At 38.3% G+C, this 26326-nt stretch overlaps 1 protein-coding gene across 2 annotated transcripts; it reads left to right on the top strand.

Annotated features, from left to right (window-relative positions):
* On the top strand, positions 1 to 24471 carry SLC39A8 (solute carrier family 39 member 8). Of its 2 annotated transcripts, XR_001521205.3 has the most exons (9): positions 224 to 449; positions 7173 to 7341; positions 11379 to 11548; positions 12015 to 12137; positions 13289 to 13456; positions 19802 to 20009; positions 20525 to 20709; positions 21998 to 22142; positions 23363 to 23456. XR_001521205.3 is itself a non-coding variant. In XM_015625735.2 (8 exons), the coding sequence occupies exons 1-8, from the start codon at positions 273 to 275 to the stop codon at positions 23507 to 23509; spliced, it is 1347 nt and encodes a 448-aa protein (XP_015481221.1). In that variant the 5' UTR covers positions 1 to 272; the 3' UTR covers positions 23510 to 24471. The 2 variants fall into 2 exon arrangements, 1 of the variants encoding a protein (XP_015481221.1); XM_015625735.2 differs by lacking the exon at positions 21998 to 22142 and having other exon boundaries at positions 1 to 449; positions 23363 to 24471.
* The last annotated feature ends 1855 nt before the right edge of the window (positions 24472 to 26326 follow it).

Below are 26326 nucleotides of genomic sequence, written 5' to 3'. Positions count from 1 at the left end.
GGCTGTGTGACCCTCGGGCCCTGGACCGGGAGTTTTGCATCCTCCCCGCTCGCCGGCGCGTGGGCCTTCTGTGGCGGCACAGGGCTGCCCTCAGCCCGAGCAGCGGCCCCGAGCCCCGCCGGGAGCTCCGCGGCGCTGCCGCGTCCCCACTACGCCCCCCGGGGAGGGGCCGAGCGGGCGGGCCCCGCTCCCGCCCCTCAGGGCCCGTGGGCAGGGGCGAGGGCGGCGCGGCGGGACCGCGCCATCCGCCACACTCGGCGCGTCCCGCCGGGATGGACGGGCAGCTCCCGGGCGCGGGCAACGCGACGAGCTTCGCCGACGATGTGCTGCGCGTCTTCGGGGCCAACCACAGCCTGTCGGCGGGGCAGCTCTCGGAGCTGCTGCAGCGCCTGGGCGCCGCGCCCACCCTGGGCTCGGCGCTGCCGCTCGCCCTCCTGCACCACAACCAGGTACCGGCACCGCGGGGGCTCCGCGGCACGGCTGGAAACGTCCCGGAGCGAGGGCGCCGGGCCGGCTGGGCAGCTCCCTAGGGTTTTAAATCTCGCCGCCCTCGTGTTTCCTCACGGTGAAGCCGGGAAAGAGAGAGGGAGGAAGGGAGCCAATGCGTGCCGGGGCTCTGGGCTCGGGTGGCGGGCAGAGGTACCGGAGCGCCGGTGAGAGCAGCCTGCGGCACGGGAGAGGCTGCCGTGCCTCAGGGAGCTGCTGCGGCGCGGGCTGCCCCGGGATTGCCCCTCCGTCCTCCTTGCTCGGCTCTTAATCTGTCACTTTTCCCGGTTAAATAGCATCTGTCCAACCGCAAGGAGCGAATGAGAACCAGCTAGTGTCTCCCTCCGAGAGCTGAATAAGCAAATCTTCAGCACTTGTTAAAATACGGTTGTCATGAGACAGCAAAAAACTCGAATATACGAACAGGTCTGCTTCTGTAAAGAAACTTTTAAAGAAATTTTCACGTCTTTTATCTAAGTTGCGAGTGCAAGGTGTACACCCATTGATTAATATATCAAAAGTCTTTTAAACTGATGCTTAGTTTACTGTCTGGGTATCGTTGGAATATTACTTCTCTCTAAAACATTTGTATTCTGTTTAATGTCTCCATAAGGAACTCAGATCTCTTTGCTACTTTTAAAGTCTGTGTGATTTAACTTACCTGGACTGTCCTGGACTGAATTTGTCTCCTTGAAGGGAAATTTTGAGATTGGTGGTGATTTCCATATGCCCAGAAAATCAGAGACACAAAGTTGGTCGCAAAATTGAAAGGAAAGCAGGAATGACTGTTTTCTCTGGTTTGATTCCACTTCCTAAGAAACAGAAGAGGGATGGCTCTAGGGACCTTGAGAATTGTGCTTTAATATGGAGTAGTAGCTCTTTTGCCTTTTCTGTGAAGGAGACAAACGTTGAATAAGCTCCCTTTGTTTTAGAAAGGTTTACTTGGCACTTAACTCCCCTGAAATCAACACAGAATTCAATATATTCAGAATTCATTTTGCAGGAGTCACCACTTTCAAATCTGACAAATTGAACACTGTTCCAACTCAGTGTGTTACAAATATAAACAGCCACTCATGGTAAATACAAGTTTGCAGTGTTGAGTATGGCTATGAAAGGCAGCTTTCTTTAAAAGGGCATAGAAATGAGTAGATTCTTCAGTCCTTCAGGTTTTCCATCTACAAAAGCACGTAGCTCTCGTACACAGGCTTTGGCACAGGCTACAGAAGGGAAGAAAAACTAATGCTCTTTCTTATTACTACAAATGCATGTTCCTCATAAGTAACTCAAAGTTTAACTGAAACAATTTTTTTTTAAAGGCTTGTTCTAAGTGTGTTCATGTTGAATAATATCTAGGGTGTCATACTGAAATGTGTCTGCTCTTTTTTGATGAGTTACTTGTATTCTTTCTTAAAATTTGCCTTATGGCTGCTCCATCAGCTGGAACCATTAAAGCAAATGCATTTTGATCCCTCATAGATATCAAGTGTGTCCATGACTTTGGGCAGGTGGTGCATGCAAATGCATATTCACACCAGGTAAACCCTGTGTCACTGTTTTAAACACAGTAAGTCTTACAAGCTGATAATTCAGCATCTGCTGGTTATGAGAGAAGTCATGAAGTGGCCTAATACAAGTTTGGGTGTTGGAAGGCATCAGAGGCCTAAGCCTCACTGACTCTTGACAGAGGAAAGTGAATACTTTCTGGAGAGTGATTCAGGTCTTCCTCAATGTGGCTGTGTCCATTCAGGCTGCCTAAGTGTCTGACTGTAGGAGGGCACAAGGTTTATCTCAGACTTTCAGTTCTTAACTTCTGTGTCCAGAGCTAGTGGGCTGACTTCCAGGCCTTTCTTTGAATCAAGATAACATACCCCTGCACTTCAGAGAATCCCTCATCCCAAGCCTGAAGGAATTTTTAGTGGAGAGCTGATCTGTAAGGGACAGGTGATACAGTACCCAGCAGGAAGAAACAGTCTCTGAAATTTTATCCCTGTATTAGTGTTTAGTTTTAATGTCTCATTCACAACAATTTTGGTAAGTGTGTTAATGTTATGAGAAGATCCACAAGAAGCTCATCTATTTTCTTACAGGTTGAAAGTATGGGTGTGTAAGCCAAAACAAAATGGATTGATTTCTGTTTTCCTTTGATACCAGCTTAACTTGAAAATAAAAGAATAAAAAATTACTTAATTTGTTGGTTACAGTGTTTGAGTGTGTACTTGTGTGGGTGTTTGTGGTAACTTGTGTCCTATGATGTCTGTAAAGATGCTGATTTTTTAATGTAGCAGAAAAAAACCTGGATTTTTTGAGCACCCTTTTGGGATTTTTGGATTGAACTGTCACCAATTTCTTGTGCTTTTGGTCTCTTTTTGCTTTTATCATGCACTTTTGGAATTATTTTTATTTTGAATTTATGTTTTCTTTGCTCTTCAATTTTTCTGTTATCATATTTTCTTAATATTTAAGCTAAGGCTCCTTGTCAGAGAAATTAATGGTAGTTGAACAAATACAAGTACTGATCAGTGCTGTTTTGTCACATTTTACTGTGGAACTGCCACACATTTTAGTCCTACTAATAGGGGTAAAATTAGCAATTTCAGTCTAATAGAGATGATGGCTTGTTATTTGCTCTGTATTTTACATTATTAGCAAGATGTAAAAAACTATGAAACCATACTTTATTTGTCACTGAATTCATTGTAATTAGGCAGCCATACATGTGTGTGCCAAAGGACTAAAACATGCTCAAAATTTTTGGTCAAAAAATACCTGAAAGGTAAATGGGCATTGGAAAGAAGGCTTGTTAACATCACCTTTTTTCATGCTTTGGTGTAATTGGTAGGTGCTAAAATCATGCTTCTATTTCCTTCTTTGGCTTTCCTCAATCTATATTTATGTCAGTCTAGATTTTATACCTGAATACTGTGTTTTAATGTAATGCATTTTATTTTTTAAGCAAAAACATTTTGACAAAATTAAATTATTTTTTAAATTAATATTTGTAATCAGGTATAATTACCTTTCATCTCAGGATGAGTCAAAATCTAGTAAGTTTAGTGGATAGACTAGAACCAGGCTAGTATATTCTTTGATTTGAGAATTTTTTGGTAGTTTTTCACTAGTTGCAACTTGTCCTTTTGAAAGAATGGAGACAAGAGTGACAGAGTGTGGCTTAGGGTCTTGATCCAGCACCACAACCTGATGATGCCTGGCCAATGAGATACTAAATAGGCTTAGTTGTTTTAACTTCCAAGTGCCTTATTTCTACAATATTTTCAGCAAATTCCAGTATTTGTGGAGAGTTCTCAGCTCCCAGCATGGACAGCTGCCTTGCACATGTCATGGGGCACGCAAGTGCATTTGAGCATCTTCATCTGACTCTTTCTTATGGACAGCTGCTTATTGAAGGAATCACCACCTGTATCACCCAGATTTTACCTGTCCTAAGTGACAAAAAGTTGTTACCACATCAGCATTAGATGCTTTCCTTTCTTACAAGTAAGTTGAGGAAGGCACAGCTGTATGTCTCTAGTTTGCCTTATCCATTCACAGACTAAGTTAAAAATAATCTATAAAAAAGGATAAAAAAAAAGCACTCGTTAAATATGCATTCACTGCATTTATTGTTTGTTGTTGTTACTGTGGGACCCACTGCTCAGCCCTAGGGTGGGCTGGTATTTAATCTGGCAACATCTAGAAATTGCAGTGCAGGATGCTCTTTCAGTATTTCAGTGCTTCACGTGTGGAATGCTACAGATAAAACATGTAAAGCAATGATAAGAACACAGCAGAAGATCACAGAAGGGACCGATGCATTTCAAAGGTGGTTGTTAACTGTAGCATTTTTGTTAATTTCTCAAGTTAGAAGAGTCCCATATTGTTTGATCATTTTTTGGGAGAGTAAAAGTAAGCATTTGCTTGAATTACCTGGTTGATAGTTTAATATTTTCTAAGTCTCATTATTCTGTAACTGTGTAAAATCTACAATTCAAATCCTCCCCAGTTTTGAGGAAAACATTTTAAAAAATGTTTTTTAACAGTTCAGAGATGTTGAGTTATGTTATATATTTTTGGCAATTGTTTACTAAACACTCGATAACAGTCACATTAGAGGAAATCCTCTCACCTTATCACTGTGATTAAATCTTGCTGCACAGCAGGGGACAGAAATGACTGCAGACCTGGTGAGTCAGGACATCATTTTCAGTCCCCTCTTCCATGAGGCTAAATTTTCTCTGTGATGAGATGGTCCATCAGTCTTACAAAGTAAATTTCTTATGTTTTTACAGCAGTGTGGCTGTGTTAATGTATTTATTTATCCTGAAAAGATAAATGCAGAGTTTTGCAGTGTGCAAATATGCCTTGCTCCAGTCCAAGGCTTCTAATAGATTCAGTCCTTTAATTAATCCTTTAATTGTGCTGGTGAACTCATGCAAGCTTGCTTTTGAGCTCTTGGATGTATGTAGGAGTTTACTGAGAGTATGAGGTGACTTAAAACAATGAATCATTTATAAGAATCATTATCCTCTGGGTTTGTCCCTGATCAAAATAATAATAGTAATTAAACAAAATGCTGTTTCTCAATTTTGCATGAAAGAGCTCTTCTCTGGTGGTATTTTTCACTTCCATGTTTGTGTGTAGGCAAAGTTACAGGTGTCAGGTTTATTAATTTATGCTGTCTGATTTAGTTTCTCTCCATTATCTGTTTTCCTACCTACAACGTTTTTTGAATTGTTGTGAATTAATGTTAATACTAATGTATTGGTATTTTAGGAATTAAATATTTAAAGGTGTTTTCTTTCAGAGATAGCCATGGCATAAATTCTCAGCTCTTACTAGCTTGTTTTTCTAACCACAGACATCCAGAAATGGCTTAGTGAGCTGGTAATAAGTACTATAAACTATTCCTGTAGACCACAACTATCCTCCCTTTGTTTTGCTGTGGGCATATTAGCCATGTATTTTGTATTATTCCAAAACACAGAGTTAACAGTAAAATGATTAGACACATAACCAGTTTAGAAAGCTCCAGTGGTTTGTGTATTGTCCTGTTAAAGACTGTATCTTCAGTGATGATTTCTTTATTCACTACTTTTGTGTAGGTTAAATGGAGTAACATGTTTTAAAGCAAAAAAGCCATCTTCTGTTATTAGCTCTATTTTATACGTGGTGCTTCTTTGACATTAGCATTGACATTGAAAGATGAAATTATATGCACTTTGCTTCTTTATATTAGAGTCTTCAGGGTCTCATGGCCTCAACAAAATTTGCACTTAAGTTCAAGCACATGCCTGAGCCCTCCACTAGCTTGTTAAAGAGGAAGGACAGAAACATTCTGGTATAATTTAGCTAAAGTCATTTGAATTGGCCTGCATGTTTTCTTCCTCCTAGCAAATCAAAGAGAGTCACATTCAGGTGATAAGTGCATTCCTTTCACCTTTTGGACAGTAACAGAAATATTTATTAACAGGAGCAGAGGCAGCTCTGATGAAATATGTGACTTGCAGTCGCTCTGGCTTATCTCTAGGAGTTAATTGCCTTATAAATAATAATGTTGAATTATTGGAGACGTGCTGTGGAGTCTGAAGGCTGGCAAAACTGAGAAGAGCAGGGACTGATTATTTGTGTTTATATTGCTAAGGTTTCCAGTGCTCTCTGCCTGCAACCACACTGAGATTTGCTACAGGGAGAGTTATGCTGTAATTGATGTCTCAAATAGATGAAAACATTTGATTTTTTTGGTCTTGAGACTCAACCCTGATATGTGTTTGTTGTGCAGCAATAACTGCACAAAACTATTGATTACACCCAGAAAAAGAGCACTTTCCCTTATCATTGTAGGAAATAAAGAATGCAAATGAACAGAAAGTGTTAGATGTAAGATTTCAGCAGTTTGAAACATTTCACATAAAAACACTCAATTTTTCTATAGATGTATTTTTTATGATATTTTGTGGTTTGTGTTTTATCTTTTTTCTTGAAAATGACAAATGGAGGAACCAGCCTTTCCTTGCCCCTGGCCTGGTTTAGCACTGCCAAATACATTTATTGTTAACCCATCAGACACTGTTGTGTCCTGAGCTAAAGGCAATATTAAGATCCCAAGAAGGAGTTTATCTTGTGGTTTTACAAGACAACATTTGCCCTTAAGAGATACTGCTACAAGATGAATGAAAAATGTTTAGCTTTAGACCATTTTTAAGGAATTAGTCTGGGGAGATAAATAAGAAGCATTGTTGTAAAGCAGAAGTGGTCACTTACATGAATAAGCTGTCTCTGAATTACCAATCATTTTCTGGCATACTCTGTTACTGAGATTTTAACTGTATCTAGTCTGCTCTCAAGTTTAATTATTTTGTAATTACATTAGGTTTTAAGTACTTTGAAGCTATTTTTCCAAATATATTGTGAGGTTTAACTGTCCAAGTTCTCAGGGCAAAAGATCTGCAAATGTCTCTTTAAAAAGTGGTTTATTGATTTGTGATTTATCTAACTTAAAGTACTTTGAATCATTTCTGCTTCACATTAAGCAATCACAGTATTTTCATGCACAGTGTACATTGTGTAGACTTCCCTGAAAATGTATTACAGTACTTGAATGTTGTAATTCTTAGATTTCTCACTGTACCTCTTATCTTTTGATTTGCATTAATGTGTTAAGTTGTCAAAATCCCTTTTTGTTTCAGTGCTTGACTAGTGAAGAAATCTTTTCTTTGCATGGGATACCGAACGGCAGTCACGTATCAAATTCCAGCTTCTCTACAATATGTCCTGCAGTTTTGCAACAGCTAATTTTTCACCCTTGTGATCATCAGGAGAGCTTTGTGGACACATCTAAACCACATTCTTTGCAAGGTTAGTTACTATTACTTGCATTAATGCTGTGACTGGTGTGAGGTTTCCTTAGAAGAATAGTAAGCATTTATCTATAAATAACAGGGGTGTCTTGTTTGGGAAGATATGGTTCCAAAGTGGGAACATAAACTGCTGTTTTAGGTCAGCAGACTGGCCAAACAAAATTGGTATCTCTTGACAGTGATCTATTTAAAATGCTGAAAGCAAGGTGAAAGAACTGACTAGAAAGTTATGGAATGTTTTGCCCACTTAGGGAAGAGCCTTTCTGACTTGTTTTGTTTGGATAATGGTTTGTGCCTTGAAGTGTAAGGATTCGTAGTTATAGCTGGTTAGCAGAAGAAAAGATGAGTGTAAAGAAGGGAAATTTGTGCAGGTGATTTTCAGTGGGAAATGAGACTTGGTGGAAGCTGCATATGTAGAGACAGGTTAAGTTAAAATTACTTGGGCTGCATTTGAGTGGAATTATTTGCAGGGGGACTGTCAGGTGAACCAGTGACTGGTTTACTGAGGAAAAATTCTCATATTATTTCCAAATTCTGACTCCTGCTTTCATGGCATCTTTTGTGATGACCCCTCCACGAGGAGGATTGTTACATGGCTGAGTAGCCTTAATATTCTTCCTTCCTCTTTTCCTCACTATTATTTCTCTATTTGTGCACAGAACTGTACAGTCCAGTAAAAAGCATTGGACAGGGAATATTCATTTGATTAAAGAAATCACTTGTTGCACTAATAAGGATCAAATATATAATGACTTATTTATTTGAGTCAGTATTCCAAATGAACTTACTGTTCCAAGGGAGTCAGCTGAATTAATGTTAATAGCTAGGGTGTTGGATTAGTAGTGCCTAATGTCAGTATTCATAAGAAGAGATACAGAAGTGCTTTTTGTAACTTTTGAAATAGTGATTAATACTATAATAATAAGGTGATCATCTTTAATAAGAATTAAAGATCATTCCCAAAACTGTGTTTTGCTTTGTCAGTGAAAGATTAGAATTCTAATTGAGTAATCACTGAAACCATGGCACCAAGATTGCTTGTTTCACACAGAGATACATATTACCAAGAAGACCATAAGATCTGCCTTGGACAGGAGGATCTGTTGTACTCTTTTTTCTTTCTTTTTTTTTTTTTTTTGTGAGTGTGTGCTGGTTGAGTAGGTTGAACATGGAATCCTTGACCTACAGTTAACCTCCTAAGGTACTTAGACCATCTCTCATGTTTTCCTTCTATCTGTCCAGCTCAGAAGCAATGTCCAGTAGCCAGATAATCAGGGCAGACTTCTCCCTGCCCCTCCTTTGGCCGCAGCACAAGAAATCTGCAAGGCCCATGGTTAGGGCACTTTAAACCACTGTGACACATCATGGTACCTGTTTGAACAGAGATTCCTAGAAAGGCCCCCCAGTGCCCAATGCAGCTGTTGATTTATACACCCCCACCCTATCACAAAGTGAATCTCTATCACAGTGCTATAGAGTCCAGATGTTTTCAATTACTGCCCATGGAGCAAAATCATCTATGCCTGTTTCCAGCTGTGCCTATGTGAATTTTCTCCCCAGGGACCCCCACTCTCTTAACAATACACCGTCTAACAAAATACTAATAGGCAAGATGTGCAGAAGAAACCACTTCCATAAGCTTTAGGAACAGCTACTGAATAAAAAATGAGTGATGCCAAAGCAGAGTAGAAGTTGGAAGGCAAAAAAGATGTTGCATCTTTTTTCCTGGGATTTGTAGAACTCCCACCCAACCTATCTGATCTTGGGGCTCACTCAAGTCCTCCCCTTGCTTGCTTCTCTGAAAGATGATAGGTAGGTGTATAGAGATGCATCAAACAGCTGAAACTGCCCAGTGGCATTCCTCATGTGTAAGACAAACACTTTCTGTGTTCTCTGCTTGACTTCTTCAGAAAGGTATTTATGCACTTACTTCCTCCTCATCCTAGGACAAGGTTAAGGAAGAGCCTGAGCCTGCCTGTTCTTAAAAGAAGCAGTGCTGAGCAGCAGTGTTCTAAGGAGGGCATCTTACTTGCACTCCTGCAGTTTTATTTTCTGTATTTCTTGCACCATTTAATATCTTGGCTGTCTCTTTATTTGGGTTACTGTTTAGAGACAGAAAGGATAATAGTAGATAGCAAAAATTGACTGAGACATCAGTCTCGGGGAGGAATTAGCACTGGGTCTGAGTGCCCTGCTCTGGTTCGTAAAATCAGACTACCCAACTTTCTGAGATGTGTGGACTCATGAAAAAGCTAGTGTGGATGCAGTTCTAATGAATAAAACCATTTTAAGGCAGCATTGCATACATGAGACTGTGAAATACAGTCCCTAATGGAGGAACTTTGGCAACATTGGTTGTCTTGGAATTTTTTCAACTCAGTTTAAAATGTACATTTTTGCACAGAACATGGGCAGTGTCCAAGCACTAAACAAAAAGATTCTTGTACTTCTGCAGTTATTCCAAACTTAGACAGTGTTTTCTGACTCACGATGGCACTGGAAACTCATTTATTATAAATTTGATTTCAAAAATATATTTACAGTCTTAATTGTCATTTAGTTTAATACAAATAAATCTATGTAGCTTAGTGAATCTACCCATATCTGGTTGTGTGTTTTTCCCCACTCTCTGTGTAGCTTTCTCAAAATTGGCAAATGAATGTTGTAATTGGCATTGATACATCTACAAATGCTTTAAATGTTTCTAATGCTTTCTGCTCTTGACATAATATAAAATTCATTTTATAAAAACATTGTGGAACTGTATGGAGTAGAGCTGTCCCAGTTGCAGGTGAAGAATCTAGCTCAGTGTGTTTGCCAGTTGTGTTCCAGAAAATAATATCAGACTATAATCCTATCTGTTAGTTTCTGCTATGCAGAGAGGAATTTATGGTAACTTCCCCATATAAACATACTTACAATATAAACAAACTTAAAATGATGCAACTTTCTGGATTATATTAAACTGTTCTCATCTAGGCAACATTGCATTGGCATTGATTATTTTTTGTGGTTAATTTTTAAAGACAAACCCTCTGTCTGTGTGGATTACTTTGTAGTTCTGTGGCATCACTTGTGGCACTGTTGTAGACCTCTTTAGTACAACTTTTGAAGTTCTTCTCTGTACTCACAAGGATTTGAGATGTCACTGGGAAAAAAGCTCTCCATAGAGGCACAACTTTATAAATGTTTACGAGCAACAACAACCACACCTCTCCAACCTATAATTCAGGCTCCAGAACAATTGTGGTACAGATCTGTGCAAGTCCTGGACTATGCTTATGGTGAAGGAAACAAAATTATGCTGAACCATGTTGCATTTACTGATTCTTAGGAAAGGTTTTTCCCATTACATACCTAAGTCACAAGTCCTTTTTGAACTTTGAACCTATTTTCTTATGTTCATTTCTCTGTTATAATTATCTCAACTATCAGTTAGCTATCACCTCACTTGTTGATAAACAGTGAGGCAGCATTTTCAGCCAGCAGAATTTCTTTGAATGAAAGGAGGAGGAAGGAGAGTTAGGAACTGAGATATCACCTCAGGATGATTTGAAGGAGTCATTCTTTATCAGGAAGGATTTTTATATCTAGTACAGACAAGACAACAGTCTTTTTGTCATGGATTTTCCTAGAAGTAAATGTCATTTGGATCTGGCTCTAGGACCAGTAATAAATTTTGTCTTTTCTCTATGCTATAGCTACTTCAGCTATTGGCCTAAGCCTTAATTTTTACTCTTCATTGACTGTAGAGAGATACATTAGCAGCAGATAGGCCAGCCCATGTATTCTACCTGCGTGGTTTCCAATTTTTAATATGGTTGTCCCAGAAAGTGTTTTCAGATATTTCCTTTCTGCAGATATAGATCTTAACTGCCTATGCATTTAAAGAATTTTATGTTTGTGAGTTTTAATTCCAACCAAGGAATTACTCTTTTACCAGTTCCATGCCGATTTAGCAATTAGAGAAATCACAAGCATACTGAAGTGGGTGTTATACTAATATATTTTGTATTTCTCTTTGTTTATCCACAGTTTGGGGATTTGGGTTCCTGGCTGTGTCTATCATTAACTTGGCATCACTTCTGGGACTGATTTTAACTCCTCTCTTAAAGAAGTCATATTTCCCCAAGGTTTTAACTTACTTTGTGGGCTTGGCCATTGGTACTCTCTTTTCTAATGCAATTTTCCAGCTCATTCCAGAGGTAAGCAAGGAGAGTAATTATTTGGTTTGAATACTAGTTTCTAAAGTGTATTGATTTTAAAAGCATGATGCAGTGAGGTTCTGTGTGTGGGTTTCAGTCTCCAAAGAGTTTTGTGTGGGTTTCAGTGCCATGAGTTATGATCCCTCTCTGAAATGTGTCAGAGCCATCAAGATCTGTGTCTTGTTCATTGGGAAGGACCAAGGGCTATTCTTCCACTAAACAAAAAGAGAAATCCATTGGATAAAGTTGTAGTGAACTTTTAATAGGCTATACTGTTAACATTTTGTCCAAGTTTAAAAAATTTAATGAGGTAAGAATCTTTCACAATTTCTGCTCATGGAAACCCATGGTTGGTATAGAGAAAGTTTTTGTAATAGAGGGATATCGGTAGAGTGTGATGTTTGTTTTTTGGGAAATGTACTAAGATTGCAGAAAAATTTGCATTGCTTTTTTTCTTCACTATTAGGCATTTGGCTTTGACCCAAAAGTAGATAACTACGTTGAGAAAGCTGTCGCTGTGTTTGGTGGATTCTATATTCTCTTCTTTGTGGAAAGGATTCTTAAAGTGATACTAAAGCTCTACAACAAGGTAATGAAACCTGTCACTAACTGAATGAGTCTCGCCTTAAAGTACCTGTCGTATTTTGTGATGTACTTGCTAGATGAATAAAATGTGGGGGGGGTTTTCTATTTTACCTGACAAATTCAGCCTTACTGTGTGTTCTGATATATCTGTTTAAAGCCCATATGAATAGGAAAAGAAATCTCACTTTTTAAAGGGACTTAAAAGCAGCTCTGGGAATGGAATCCAGATGTGAGTATGGTCTGTTTTCTTTGGTAAATGCTCCAGTTTCTCTCAGCAACCAAGTAGTTGCTGTGGTAGCTAAACACATTAGAAAATCATGGAAATATGTAACAGGTGGAGAGAATGAAGTCTTCCTATGGAGATCCTCTTTGGGCAGGAGAAATCAGTGTGACAAGTACACCTTCTTGGTCATCTGCAAAGTGCAGGTGCACTGAAGGCCTGACTGACCTTCAGTAACTTCAGCTCTGTGTTTCCTCAAGCTCTGGTACACAGGATTGCTTCAGTGAACACTGCAGTTGTCTCCTCTTGCCCAGGCCTCTGCTTTCTACCCCTGTGTCTGACTACTTGTATTCTGCGTGCTCATTTGAGCAAGGCTGAATTTGTCTCAGAGAAGGGCACCTCAAAATTATTGGTCCTTCCTGCCTATTACTGCCTTTTACTGGTGAAAGGAAACTGCCCTGTCTTCCTATTTAACCTCTCTGTTTTCTCCTCCCAAAATGTTGCTGATACTGAAAATTATGATGATCAACTATCCCTCATTTGCAATACCTAGAAATAGAAAAAAATAATTTGTTTTTCTTTATTTATGTAAACAGACAAAGGCTAATAAGCTGTATTTGACAAGCAACCATGAATAACCAGCAAATGTTGATCACTTTTGGTCAGATTGGCTTGGGAGGTTCTACATAAAGGTATAAAAATGAAAAGTTTCCCATGTTTTCTGATGAGCTTAAAGTAAGAGATAAGTTAGGAACTTAGATATGTTTGGAGTTATTAAAAAAAAAAGTTCACTGCTTCTCATTTCAGCAATTCACTTGGTGTTGAAAGCAAGGGAGCATGAATATGATCTTCCCCTTGCCTTTTCCTTTTATTTTCTTACATTGCTATTTTGCTTTTGTTTTAATTAGCTACCTGCTTGTTTATTTGTCACCTAGACTGGCCATAATTACTTTGAAAATGGAGAAGAGAATCATTCTCAGGATAAGACTAACTCACCCAAACCACCATCATCCAGCAATGGGGGAAAGTGTTATGCAAATTCAGCTGTCATAGAGAGCAATGGGAATCTTGGTTTTGACAGCATCAGTGTGGTCTCAGCACAGGTATGAAAATTGCATCTGTTTATTTATTTTATCCTTGCCAATTATATGAGCATATCTGAGGAAAGTTAATATGAATTTTTATTGCTTTTTTCAAGTTTTTATAGGCTTACAGCTTATAATTTGGTTGGACCCTATGAAAATATACAGAGTTTTGGGGCAAGCTTGAAAAAGCTGAATGATACACTCAATTTGGAACCAAGAAAAAGGCCTGTGTTATATCAGTGTTGGAATGGGTTGGACAAAGAGATGTAACTAATTAGATTTGAATTTGTATTTAATTTGGTTAATTTTGACTTTGTTGTTGTTACTGTTTTGCTTAAAGAGTAATAGTGTTTTACTGTTGTGGTAATGTTGATCATACAAAATTATCTGTATTTTGTTCCTGAATACATAAAGCCGTTAAGTGTGAGAATCTGATTCTTCTGAATCAATGATTAAAGAGAAAAACAAGTACAGTAACTTTCAGGCAGTATATGGTGAGCACTGCTTGTGATAATGCAGTGTACTTGGATACTGTGGAAATCATGGAAGTCATATGTTGAGACAGAAGCCACTCCTCCTGATTTAAGTATTATTATCTTTCAGATTTATTCTCTGTATTTCTTTGTGTTTGTTTTCATATTGCAAATACCACTTCCTTCTGTCTGAGAAGAAAATGGAAGTTGAAAGTTTTGTGCTTCTTCAGTCTTTTTCCATGTGTAGAGAGGAGCAGTACTATGCAGGGAGAAGTAGTACTGTCCCTTATTAAAAAAAAATTAAAAACTCAGAAAAAAAATTCAGATGTCTTAAGACAGACTTTTTACATAGTAGAGATTTTTGGTTTGCCATCCATTTTTATTAGCCAGTAAGTTAGTTGTGGGGAGTAGAGAGGAGCAAGCAGGAGAGCAAGCCAGAGGCAGTCGCTAACAACCAGGAGAAAATCTGGGAGTTCTGCATTGACCCTGCAGGCAATTTGATGCACAGTTTAAAACACCAAAATTGTACTTGTCCTTACCATAGAAATGTGATGAACTGTGGTGGATACTGAATATCTTAAAAATTAGAAGAAATATACTTAATTGTTAAAATTACATGGGCACCAGGAGGGAAGTAGCATTACGAGAGTCCATAAGTTTTATTTTGTAGATGTATAAAACAAGTAAAAGAAGGCTCTGCTCTCTGCAGAGAGAGAAGCAGTGTGGCCAGCAGGACTAGGGAAGTGATCATTCTCCTGTGGCACTGCTGAGGCCGCACCTTGAATCCTTTGTTCAGTTTTGGATCCCTCACTACAAGAAAGACCTTGAGGTGCTGGAGTGTGTTCAAAGTAGGGCAACAAAGCTGGTGAAAGAGCTGGAGCATGAGCCCTATGAGGAGCAGCTGAGGGAGCTGGGATTGTTTAGGCTGGAGCAAAGAGGCTTGGGGGGACCTTATCACACTCTACAAGTATCTGAAAGGAGGCTGTAGCCAGTTGGGGGATGGTATCTTCTTTCCAATATTAAGTGACTGAACAAGAAGAAACAGCCTCAAGTAGTGCCAGGGGAGGTTTAGATTGGATATTAGGAAAAAGTTCTTCACAGAAAGGGTTGTCAAGCATTGGAACAGATTGCTCAGAGAAGCAGTGGAATCACCATCTCTGGAAGTGTTTAAAAGGTGCATAGACGTGTTGCTTAGGGATTTGGATTAGTGGTGGACTTGGTAGTGTTAAGTTAATGGTTGGACTCGATGATCTTTGAGGTCCAACCTAATGATTCTGTGATATTGTGTAGCAACAAAAAAACCCATCATCGCTCTTGTCCTCCTCCAGTGAGGTTCAAAGGTTAGGGGAGGGCCAATGTTGCCGAGGTGCTTTGGGGCAGTTAGGATAATAACAAGAAGGTAGGTATGCATTCAGCTTTACAAGAATGTAGTATTTAAGGCAAAAACATTTGGCATAAGCTAATGTGTACCCAAGAGAATTTTAATGTGTCCTCATTATTGACAGCTTGTTAAAGAGGGCAAATACAGAGTAGTCAGAAATCAAAATGAAGGCTTTAAAGAGGAAGTTTGAAGCCTGATTGTGCCAAGATGTAGTAACTGTTTTCAGCCATGGGGATCCAGCTATATTCTCTCCTTTAATGCCAGAAGAGATTGACTGCCAGTGTAAATGTTTAATTAGTCACCTACTTTCTGTTTTCACTTGCAGCAGTAATTGCAACCTTGGAAACCTTTGTGCTATACCCAAAGTTTGTATCTACTATGCACTGAAATATGGCTTGACAGCAGAAACTTTGAAGGAAAGTTATTTCAGAGACAAATTGCTGAAACGTCTGTGTTCTTGAGTCTACATTGTTAGAGCTGTATAACAAAACTTTACAGTGCTTTTATTGATTGCCTTGAGGCAGTGTCAGGATTCCTTCTTGGTTCTGTGGTTTCTTCCAGAGGACATGTCTGGTTCATGTCTGAGGGAATCAGACATGTGTTGGAAACAGCAATAGTAATCTGAGATGTCATAGGATAAAATAAGAGAGTCTCTGTATAATTTCTTAAGTTTGGGAATGAACAAGAGGACATTACTTTTTAAAAATCCCCCTGTGTTTAGAAGAGCATAAATACCAAGGTCGTGTTTGGTTTACCATAAACTGTGGAGATACAAATGATGTAGGACTGCACTAATAATTAATAAAAATTTAACCTGATAGTCCAGCTGGGTTTTACAGAGCTCCTTAGCTGGCATATCTTTTGATGTCTGCTAAACTACCATGACAAAGTGGAAATAGTCCAGAGGAAACAGACATTGTTAATTTTTTGCTTTGGAATCCTATGTGTTTGTACGGTATTTTGTCAGTAGTCTGCCTTATCTTAAACATGAAGAATGTGTATTACTTGTTCATCTACTTCTACTGGATACATGATCTAGTAAAGTTCAGAATGTAGTTCCAGAAAAGCAATTTCATTGTACTTTATATAATTTAGAGAAGTTGTCAAGACAAGTTTAATCATTTAAAATTGATTACATGTAAGTATTATGATACTTCAGAGCTATACAGTAAATGTAAGTGGCAGATAGCCAGACATATATATATATGTATATGTAAAACAGAAGTGTCTCAGAAACTAATTCATAGTTTATAAACTGCAATTGCTTCTGCATTTTGAAAGTTTGGATCAAGAAATTAATTTTTAGAAGTAAATAAATACTAACACCCTAAATTAAGTGCAATTACTTAAAATGTTCTTTTTGGTAGGAAAAATGGGTGAATTATTTAAATGCTCATTAGATCAAGCTTCCTTTCCTCAGTGAAGCTAGAAACCTGTGCAAAAAAGGTGATGTGCTTTAGGCAGAAATCAGGATGTCCTACAAAACAATGCTTCCTCCAGCTTGTCAGCTTGAAGGATTGTCTCCAGGGAACAGAAAAAAAATAGAGAACAGATCTTTAGCTCAGGAAGATGGATGAATTGTTGTAAGAGCTTTGCTAATTGTATTTTGGTTTTCTTATACTTGTGTATTTTGTGTGGCTTGCTTTGTAATTTATTATTCTTAGAGTGACATTCAGCTTGTCTTCATGGATTAAGAGAGAGATCTATTGCTTGTAAGTGATCCTATCTCAAACAGAAATAGTACAGATACAAATTATTAATCTCAAAAAAATGATTGGTGCTGCTTGTGTTAGAGGAAATGTTGAGAGGAAAGCCTTCAAAAACTAAAGGCAAGCATGTAGTACAAATCTAAAACCTATGTGTTTGAGTCAGCAAGGAAGCTTGACTTTTTGATACCATTGCTCATTTTTGCATCCTAGAAGTATAATTTCAGAATTTCCTGTAGGCTAAATAGGAGCTGCTTTGTGGAAGTTTTGGCACTACTCAACCAAGGCTTTATTATCTGTGAGTTCCAGGCAGTGCAATAGGCACCTGACTCAGAAATTCCTGACCTGAACTTTTGTCCTGTCCCAAGGCAGCTCCTACATACAAGAATGTAGTCAGATAAGAGTCCTGTGAGCAAATTACATGATAGACCTTAGAGCTCTGTCGTTAAAGATTTAATTAATAAGTAAGAATTAATTAATAATTTCATTTCCTTGAAGTTCAAAATTCAGTTTGCCTGGAAGCATTTGCATATGGTGAAACTAAACAATTTTCTAAGAACTAAAACATTCTTTTTAACAGCTTAAGAAAATTTCTTGGAATACTCTGCCTACTCCTAAGGAGAAGGAGGTGTTCCTCTACATCCTTGTACTTCATGAAGTGGAGATCTGTGTGGATAAGAAGAGAGCAGTGGATATTGCCTGCCTTCACTTAAACAATGACTCTGACAGTATCTCTCACAACATCCAAATTCGGGAAGTGTGGAATGGATGAGTGGACAGTGAGGTGTATTGAGAGCTGGCTGAATGGCAGATGTCAGTGGGACAGGGTGTAATTGAAGGCCTGTCATAGTGGTGTTCCCCAAGGTTCAGAACTGAGCCCTGTATTGTTTAAACTGTTCATCAAAGATTTGGTGAAGGGGCAGATGCTTCCCAAGAAAGTTCACTGATGACACAAACCTGTGAGGAGTGGCCAATACCCTGCAGTGGTGTGCAGCACTTCAGAAGGGCCTTGACAGGTTGGAGAGAGGGGCAGAGCAGAACCTCCTGGAATCCCACAAGGGCAGATGCAGCATCCTGCACTGGGAAGGAATAACTCCAGGCACCAGCACAGGCTGGGGGCTGACCTGCTGGAAGCAGCTCTGCAGAGAAAGACCTGGGTGTCCTGGTGGAGAACAAATTGTCCATGAGCCAGCAGTGTGTCCTTGTGGCCAAGAAGGCCATTGGTATCCTGGGGTGCATTAGGATCAGTGCCACAGGTCAGGATGTGATCCTGCCCCTCTGCTCAGCCCTGGTGAGACACATCTGGAGTGCTGAGCCCAGTTCTGGGCTCCTCAGCACAAGAGGGACATGGAGCTCCTGGAGCAGGTCCAGTGGAGAACACAAGGGCGATGAGGGGACTGGAGCATCTCTTACGAGGAAAGGCTGAGGGAGCTGGGCCTGTTCAGCCTTGAGAAGAGACAACAGAGAGGGGAACTCAGTGTTTATAAACACCTGGAGGAGGGAGGGTGTCAAGGGGATGGAGCCAGGCTCTGCTCAGTGATGCCCAGCAATAGGGCAAGAGGCAGCAGGCAGACACTGATGCACAGAAAGCTCCCCCTGAACATGAGGAAGAACTTCTTTACTGTGCAGGTGACTGAGCACTGGAACAGATTGCCCAGAGAGGCTGTGGAGTCTTTCTTATTAGAAACATCCAAGAACTGCCTGGATGCTATCCTGTGCCATGTGCTTGAAGAGGGGTGTTGAATCAGATGAGCTTTGGTCTCTTCTAACATTAACTAATCTGTGATTCTGTGCTATGTATGTCTGTAGGCACACAGAGGTATATGTTACTGCTTATATATTCCAGTAATTAAGTACTAGTTAATGGTTTATAAGCAGTTTTATTTTAAGGGGGGAAATGCTGTAATGCTAGGAAATATTCTGTAAATACAGTGTATGTATACAGAAATTCATCAAATGGATCACCAGGAACTTCTAGGGGGACTTAATTTGTGCTCCTAGTTAAAATGGCAGTTCCTTTTATGTGTGTTCAGGTTTTTCATTATTTCATGGCACCACATGATTAAATTACTTCCACTTCTGGGAAGAATTGGTGAGATCCCTGGAGTGTATGTGCATTGCAGTTTTATATTAGCCTGTTGATTTTGTGCTCTGAGCCTTTAATTCTGCAATCAAAATTAGCCACCGCTGTTTTTATTAAACATTCACTTTTTAGAAACTAATTTGAGTAGCTGGACTACCATTGCCCAAAATTAGAAAAAAAACCTTATGGAGTATCTGGATGTGTCTATACTGTAAACACATTCTACAGTATAGATGCATCATATGTATCATGTAGATAGAATTCTGTCACTGTGGTAGCTGAGTGTGTCTCTGAGACCATGATGTAGTTCCAGTTGTTTTAAATACAGATGCTGCCAGTCACTGAAATCAGATTCTTCTGACTGTACATGCTTATGTAGAGGTGTCAGAAGAGGCTTGGGGATGTCTTTATCTGACAGAGATTCCACAGAGACATTCAGACCACTGCAGCCTGAATTGCTTCCTGTCTCAGTGAAGGGCATCCACTTGATGCATGACACTTTGCAGTCAGAAGGGTGACTGGGTCCTGCATGTTATCTTGTTGAAACAGAAAATATTTGGTGCTACTGCTGTGCCATTTGCTTCTTGGACAAAGCAATTTGGTCTCCATATGCAGCAGTGCTTGAGTTTATACTTGGCATTCATTTAAAGACAGAAGAATGATTAATTTGCTTCTTTATTCATTATTTTGTGTAATGGTTTTATTCTATATTTTTTTCAGGAAGAAGCCACCCAAAGCAGCTTATGCAAGTGTCTTAAGGGGCGCCCACTGTCGAAGATTGGCACCATTGCTTGGATGGTGACATTGAGTGATGCTGTGCATAATTTTATAGATGGCTTGGCTATTGGGGCTTCTTTTACTTTGTCTCTGCTGCAAGGGCTTAGTACCTCCATAGCTATCTTGTGTGAAGAGTTTCCTCATGAACTGGGTAAGGAACTTCATTGCACACATTGTTTCCTGTGGAAATCACTGTTGTAGGTGGTTGTGTTGGCATAAATTTGGCAGAGGTGAAAGAAAGTTTAGACAAATTAATAGAAAAAATGTCAAAAAGTTACTGAGCACCAAAACACACATCTGGCACAGGAAGTTCCCAACTGCAGGTGGGTGGAAGCTAGGACCATATATTGGACAGGTACTAATTATCCTGTTTATATATGCTGCAGACAGTGTTGTATTAATTAATTTTAAAACCAAAAATCACCATAGGTAGTTGTGTGTTCCTGTGCTCTTAGCTCAATCTTGCTTCAGTGTTTGTTTAGAGTATCTCAGTTTCCTTAGTATTGAAGGGAAATCCTCATCACGTATTTGAACAAAGAAAAACAACACAGTGTTATAATGTGTATACAAATAATGTTTTTTCTTCAGACTTACTTTGAAATCAGAAAATAACCACAATATCATTCTCTGATTATAGTTTTCTTTTTGTTGTTGTTGTTGTTTTAGGTGATTTTGTCATCTTGCTTAATGCAGGAATGAGTACTCGGCAGGCTCTGTTTTTCAATTTCCTATCTGCATGTTCTTGTTACATCGGGTTGGCCTTTGGAATATTAGTAGGCAACAACTTTGCTCCTAACATCATCTTTGCTATAGCTGGTGGAATGTTCCTGTACATCTCTCTGGCAGATATGGTGAGATACAATTTCATTTTCAGTTATTTATTTCTCTGCAAAAAAAACCGGACTCCACTAAGTCTCTCCAGTAGAATTTAGTATTTTCTCCTTCTTATGCCAGCGACTAATAACAATAATATTATTATTAATAAAATATAGTAACTTAAACCCTTAATAGAGGTGGACAGATAGTTACTGTTACCTATTGGTAACAAGCTATGATTATTCATGAAACACAAAAGCCTTTCACCTCATCATGTTATTATTGAAAAGCAGTTTTAGACAGAGACAAGCCCTTCATTAATTTGGCCTGATTTAATCAAAGAGTAAAACGTGTATAAACACTTTGTTTCAGCATTTTAAAGTGTCACAATATTTCACCATATTATTTTAAAAAGTTAATTTGTCTATTTAAACCATGTTGTGAAAGAAAAGCAAAAAAAAAAAGTCAACAGAAGGAAGTTAAATATTAAGATTTTTAGTTGAATGAAAGGTGTTGTGTAACCACAGTGATAGCGAAAAGCTTGATTTAAATTCTATCTTGGTTTAAATTAAAGAGTGCCAACCTCATTTTCATGGTTCAGGCAAAAATTTTTGCTGAGTTCTATTCAAAATAGTCTGTTTATCATTTATTTTTCAACGTGTGCCAGAAGATATATGGAAAAAAAAATGTGCTAAAATCCAGATTGTATTTAGACATTAGGAAAAAAAATCTGGATTCACAGACACTTAGCAATATTCCATAATTTCCTCTTATGATGATGTTTTGTCTCAAAATGAGAGAGATATTTCAAGAGTTTTAAGTTTTATTATGTTTTGTTCAGTGTTGTAACAACAGATATAACAGGTGCAAAGGTGTTTACATCTGCCGCATGGGAATCCATTTGAGCGTAGAACAGGAAGAGTGAGGCCTGAATCTGAAAAGATTTGAGACCCCAGTTTGGTTCCATGTGCATTTAGGAACTTTCATATATTTATAGTGACTATTTAATTAAATACTATTATAGTTTAGGTGATAGTACAGGATTTAATAAGTTGTTAGAGTTATAAATAATATAAGTAGTTTATTTTATAACCTTGCAGTACGTTAATTGCTAATGCTTTTTGCTTACCTTCACTCGTATAATGAATAGCAATGTACTGAACTCTGATGTGTAAAATTTGTGGCATAAATTTATAGTGACTCAAGTTTGTTATTAAATTCATCTAAGTAGGTAACATTCTCTTCTTTGTATATGTTGTTCTGTTCTCTCTGTTCCTCTCTATCTGTCTCTCTCCCTGTACCATCCTCTCTCTCTTTTTATAGGTTTTTGGAGTGTATCAGTTACCTATCTGAAATTTTCTTCCCCCTGAAAAGTCTGAAATAGGGTATTGAAGTGCTCTGTACAGAGATCTGGCTTTCCACTTTCTTATGATTTTCACACACTTCTGGTTTCCTTGTCCAAAAGCAGGTAGGATTTACTGGAATTTCATGCCTTCCTCCTTTTCTTTTTACTGTTCTTTTTTCTTCCAGTATTGGCATAGTCCAACCTCTGCCAATAGGATCACTGAGTGGGGAGGCTGTGGGCAGGTGGGAATGTACACTGAGGTGTGTGCACAAATGAGCCTTGCTGTATGGCATGAAGTTTATCTGGTTTTGCACTGTTGTGCAAGAGTGTGACGGAGCTCTCTGACGATTTCTGGGAAGCTTTGGGCTCTTCCCGCTAACCATAGCCTGTTCTTCGAGAATTGCATTACCTTCAATGACTGTTTTTATGTTGTGAGATCAAAGAAAGATACAGTTTCTGAGTCACCCAGCCTGAAGGCTTCCTAACTAGGGCTGACATAAACTGTCTTTGTTGTATTCTGGTTATGCTATTCTCAGCAGAACAGGTGACTACTTTGAGGCTTATTTCTCAAAAGCCACTGTGGTTGACTTTACCTGCAGCAAACGTGTACCCTTAATCATTTCATGCAGGGAACTTCTTGCCTGTGCTCTTTTGCCATCACCTCCACTGCTCCAGAGGCAGTATCTTTGTTTCTGCAGTTAGTAGCAGATCAGTTACCCTTTGCTCTTGTGTTAACCATTAAGATGTATATTACGGAACGAAGAATCCCATCATGGCACTGTAATGTCATATTGCATCTGTTACCACCAATTTCACACCAGTCATCTTCCTCTTCTTTTGCTTGACCTGATGAGCCCACCAGACCTTCCACATGTAAAATATTTCTGATTTCTGATAGGTTGTCTGTGTTTTCATCTTTGCTTCGTTTTCCTTCAGCTAAAGCAGAAGAATCCTAATCTTCTGTTTCCCAAACAAGGATTTCTCTTTAAAGCAGTGAAGGAAGAAACAAAACATTTAGCAATAGATACAAGGGCAGCTGCTCCTAGCAACACACGGACCAACAGCTGGAACCTAGGAGGCTGCTGGAATCGAAAAGGGAAAATTTGCATGAGACACAGCCAGATGAAGCTACTGTAGAGAGCAACAAAACACCATTTCATCTTATCATGCTTGGTGGAGTGGTTTTTCAGGATAATTGGGGTGATATTTTCTTGTGACTGCCTTCACCCTCTGTTAGTTCTAATATTCAGTTAAAGTAGCAATAGGGTTCAGTTCTTAATGCCTTAAATTAAGCATGCTACCACAAGATGGCAATACTTACTTAAAAATATCCCTTTTTTCAGTTCCCAGAGATGAATGATATGCTGCGGGAGAAAGTGACAGGAAGAAAGACGGATCTTACATTCTTCCTTATTCAGAATGCTGGTTTACTAACGGGGTTCACTGCTATCCTGCTGATTACCTTGTATGCAGGAAATATCGAGCTGTGAAACCAGAATCAGGATTGGAGACATCAAGTAAATTGAAAATGGAAGACACTTGAAATCCATACAGGGACATTCATATAATCTACTCGGTTTTGAAACGGTGGCAAGGCCCGTCCTGTCCCTCTTGCCCCAAATACAGGAAATTCTTCTTTAGGACTTGCAGTTGAATCAAATAGTGGGAGCTGTCAGCTTCTGTATGATGCCAAAAAAATTATGCTAATATTTGTATTTCTACTTAAAATTATCAGACATATCTGAACTGTCATAGAGGAAGGGTGTTACTTGGCCAGTAGAATTATGCAATACATGCAACTACATGCAACTCCAGACCAACTGAAAGCTGAGGTTTACAAGGAAGATGGGTATTTAAAAGTAAATAATATAGTTTCATATAATTTTTAAACCGTGATGAAGGCAAGCAGTTTCAAAACTGGTTAATTTTTATGACTTTTGTTGCAGGATTTGTCTGTGTAACATCTTCATTCCCAACTAAAAAAAGAAAAAAAAAATCAAACCATTTCAGAGTAGGTACTAATGAAGCTAAGATTTTTAATTACTAATTAACACTGGAAGGAAAGATACCAGTTCCTGCTTTTGATCTTTTCTTTTTATAAATGCACTAGGGAATTGTTGATTTATTTTGAGAACCACTTTTTTTAATTAGAGGGAACCTGTGTTAAATTTATGACTGTTTATCAACTCCATAATATTTTAGAAACATTGAGTATTTTTAAAATATTCAAGTATTATCAGTTTATTCTATGAAAATAATAAAGTTTTATACTTAAGTTTCACATATATCCCCTTTAAAAATCAGTTTTTTAGTCTTACCAAGGAAAATTTAGGAAAAAAAAACTTGCTAAAATCAACATTCCAGTATGCTTTCTTCATTGAATTTGAATGATTTCTTTGTGTGCATTTGGGTGGAATGAAATGATAATAAAATATACAAATTCTTACCACAATCTGTTGCGTGTGAACTTTCTAAAATCATGCTTATATGTATGAGTTCTTCTGAAATAAACAATTCATCTACTCATTACTAATCTGTTGTAAGATGAGCACAAGGAAATTCATAGAAAAATACATTCCATTTCAATCACCACTTTGCTTTGAAGGAAGCGTTATTATTCTCCTGTAAGTTACTTTTTTCATTGATTTTTAAGCAAGTTTTACAGCTTCAAAGAAGATGCTGTTTTTTGATGTATTTCATTGCTGTAGGAAGGTACAACTATTTTATTTTTAATTCTTTATTAGAATATTTTTTTTCTACCAGGTAAAGTATTTATTTTAATACTTTATTTGAATCTCATCCGTAATTACCCTAGGAAAAAATAAGTTCTTTAAGTGTCTGTTTAATAAAAGCTTTAAGGTAAACTGCACAGGAGTTGTGAATAATACTTTAAAATATGTTATAAATATTAAAATGTAAATATAGTAGCAAATGATACTTGCTGTATGGAAAAAGCATTTATTAGTCATTTTGTGCCCTGTAAGTTTCTGTGAAGAAGAGTGCACCATCTTTCCTTTAATTCTTTCATTGTTGATTTCTTGGATATAAGCTGTTTGTAAATGTTACTCTTGTGTATGACAATAATGTGTTATAGTAACTATGAATGTTCATAGACTTCCTAAAATAATGTGACCATTCCTACTTCATCAGATTATTTTAATAATATGCCTGTATGGTACTTTTCACCTTTAAATCCAAAAATTTGCAAAGGAGATTTGCTTTTTGTTAATTCCCTAAAGAGGAAAAACTGAGACAAGCGAATCATTGGAATAACCTACTTTTAGATCACAGAACTGACCAGAGATGGAACAGTCTGATTTTGAGTGTAGTGCTTTAATCACAAACCAAATTGCCGTTTCTGCTAGTGGGATGTTTAGTACATAAGAAAGCTTTTTGATTTCTGTATGAGCAGGTTTGTTTGTATATCTTGGCTATTATCCTTGTCCAGTACATATAAAATACATCTATTCCAATTCTAGGACTCTCAGTGATGTTCAAGATTTGCAGAGCAGGGCATCGACTTGAATTTCCTTCTCCAGGCTCTGTGGATTAGTAGGTTCCAGCAAATAATTTCATATATACATACACACTAAATGCCTATTGTAGTTCTTGACTTTTATTTTACTGTAATATCCCATCCTTTCCAGGAATGCTGTAAGTACCTTAACAGCTCTTACACTTGCTGCACAAGTTATGTGTGTACCATCTGAGAAGAAACTCATCTCCTTGTCTTGCAGTTCAATACAAAATGCACAAGTGTGTCAGGCTGACAAAGGTTGCTGGAATGAAGACTAGAGAGAAAGCCATAAAACTAGTGGCAGTAAAGGTAATGCAGCTGTCAAAAACAAGGTTACATTCTATTTTGGGGGTTTAATCCATACTACACTTCTTTTGTACTCAATATATTGTCTCTCTTTTTTTTTTTTTTTTTTTTCCTTCTCCTTATTATGGTGCTTTTGAATATGATGCAATTTCATGTGTTGTGGTTGATATTATGATCATAATGCTTTGTTGTAATTTAAATACCCTCCACAGTTTCTGCATCTTCTTCCATTTAAAGGGTAAGTAAGGTTAAGTAAGTAAGCTACAGTAAGGTTTGAGGTACAAGTAGTAGATACAGAATGTCACAGGAAGTGAACTGCAAGAAAGATAGATGTAGCTTGAATTTATGAATTTCGGCAATAATGTAATTCTCCATAATACAGCTTTAACAGTTGCTCTGAGTGAAAGCACAATTCATAAGATCCAAATTTGATTTACTTTAGAGAAATAATAGTTCCTGACACTGAGGACAAACAATGTAAACG

Source organism: Parus major, chromosome 4 (genome assembly GCF_001522545.3).
Source record: "Parus major isolate Abel chromosome 4, Parus_major1.1, whole genome shotgun sequence".
Lineage (NCBI taxonomy): Eukaryota > Metazoa > Chordata > Aves > Passeriformes > Paridae > Parus > Parus major.
Note: the sequence above shows the minus strand (reverse complement) of the source record. Positions and strands in the feature narration are given on the sequence as shown.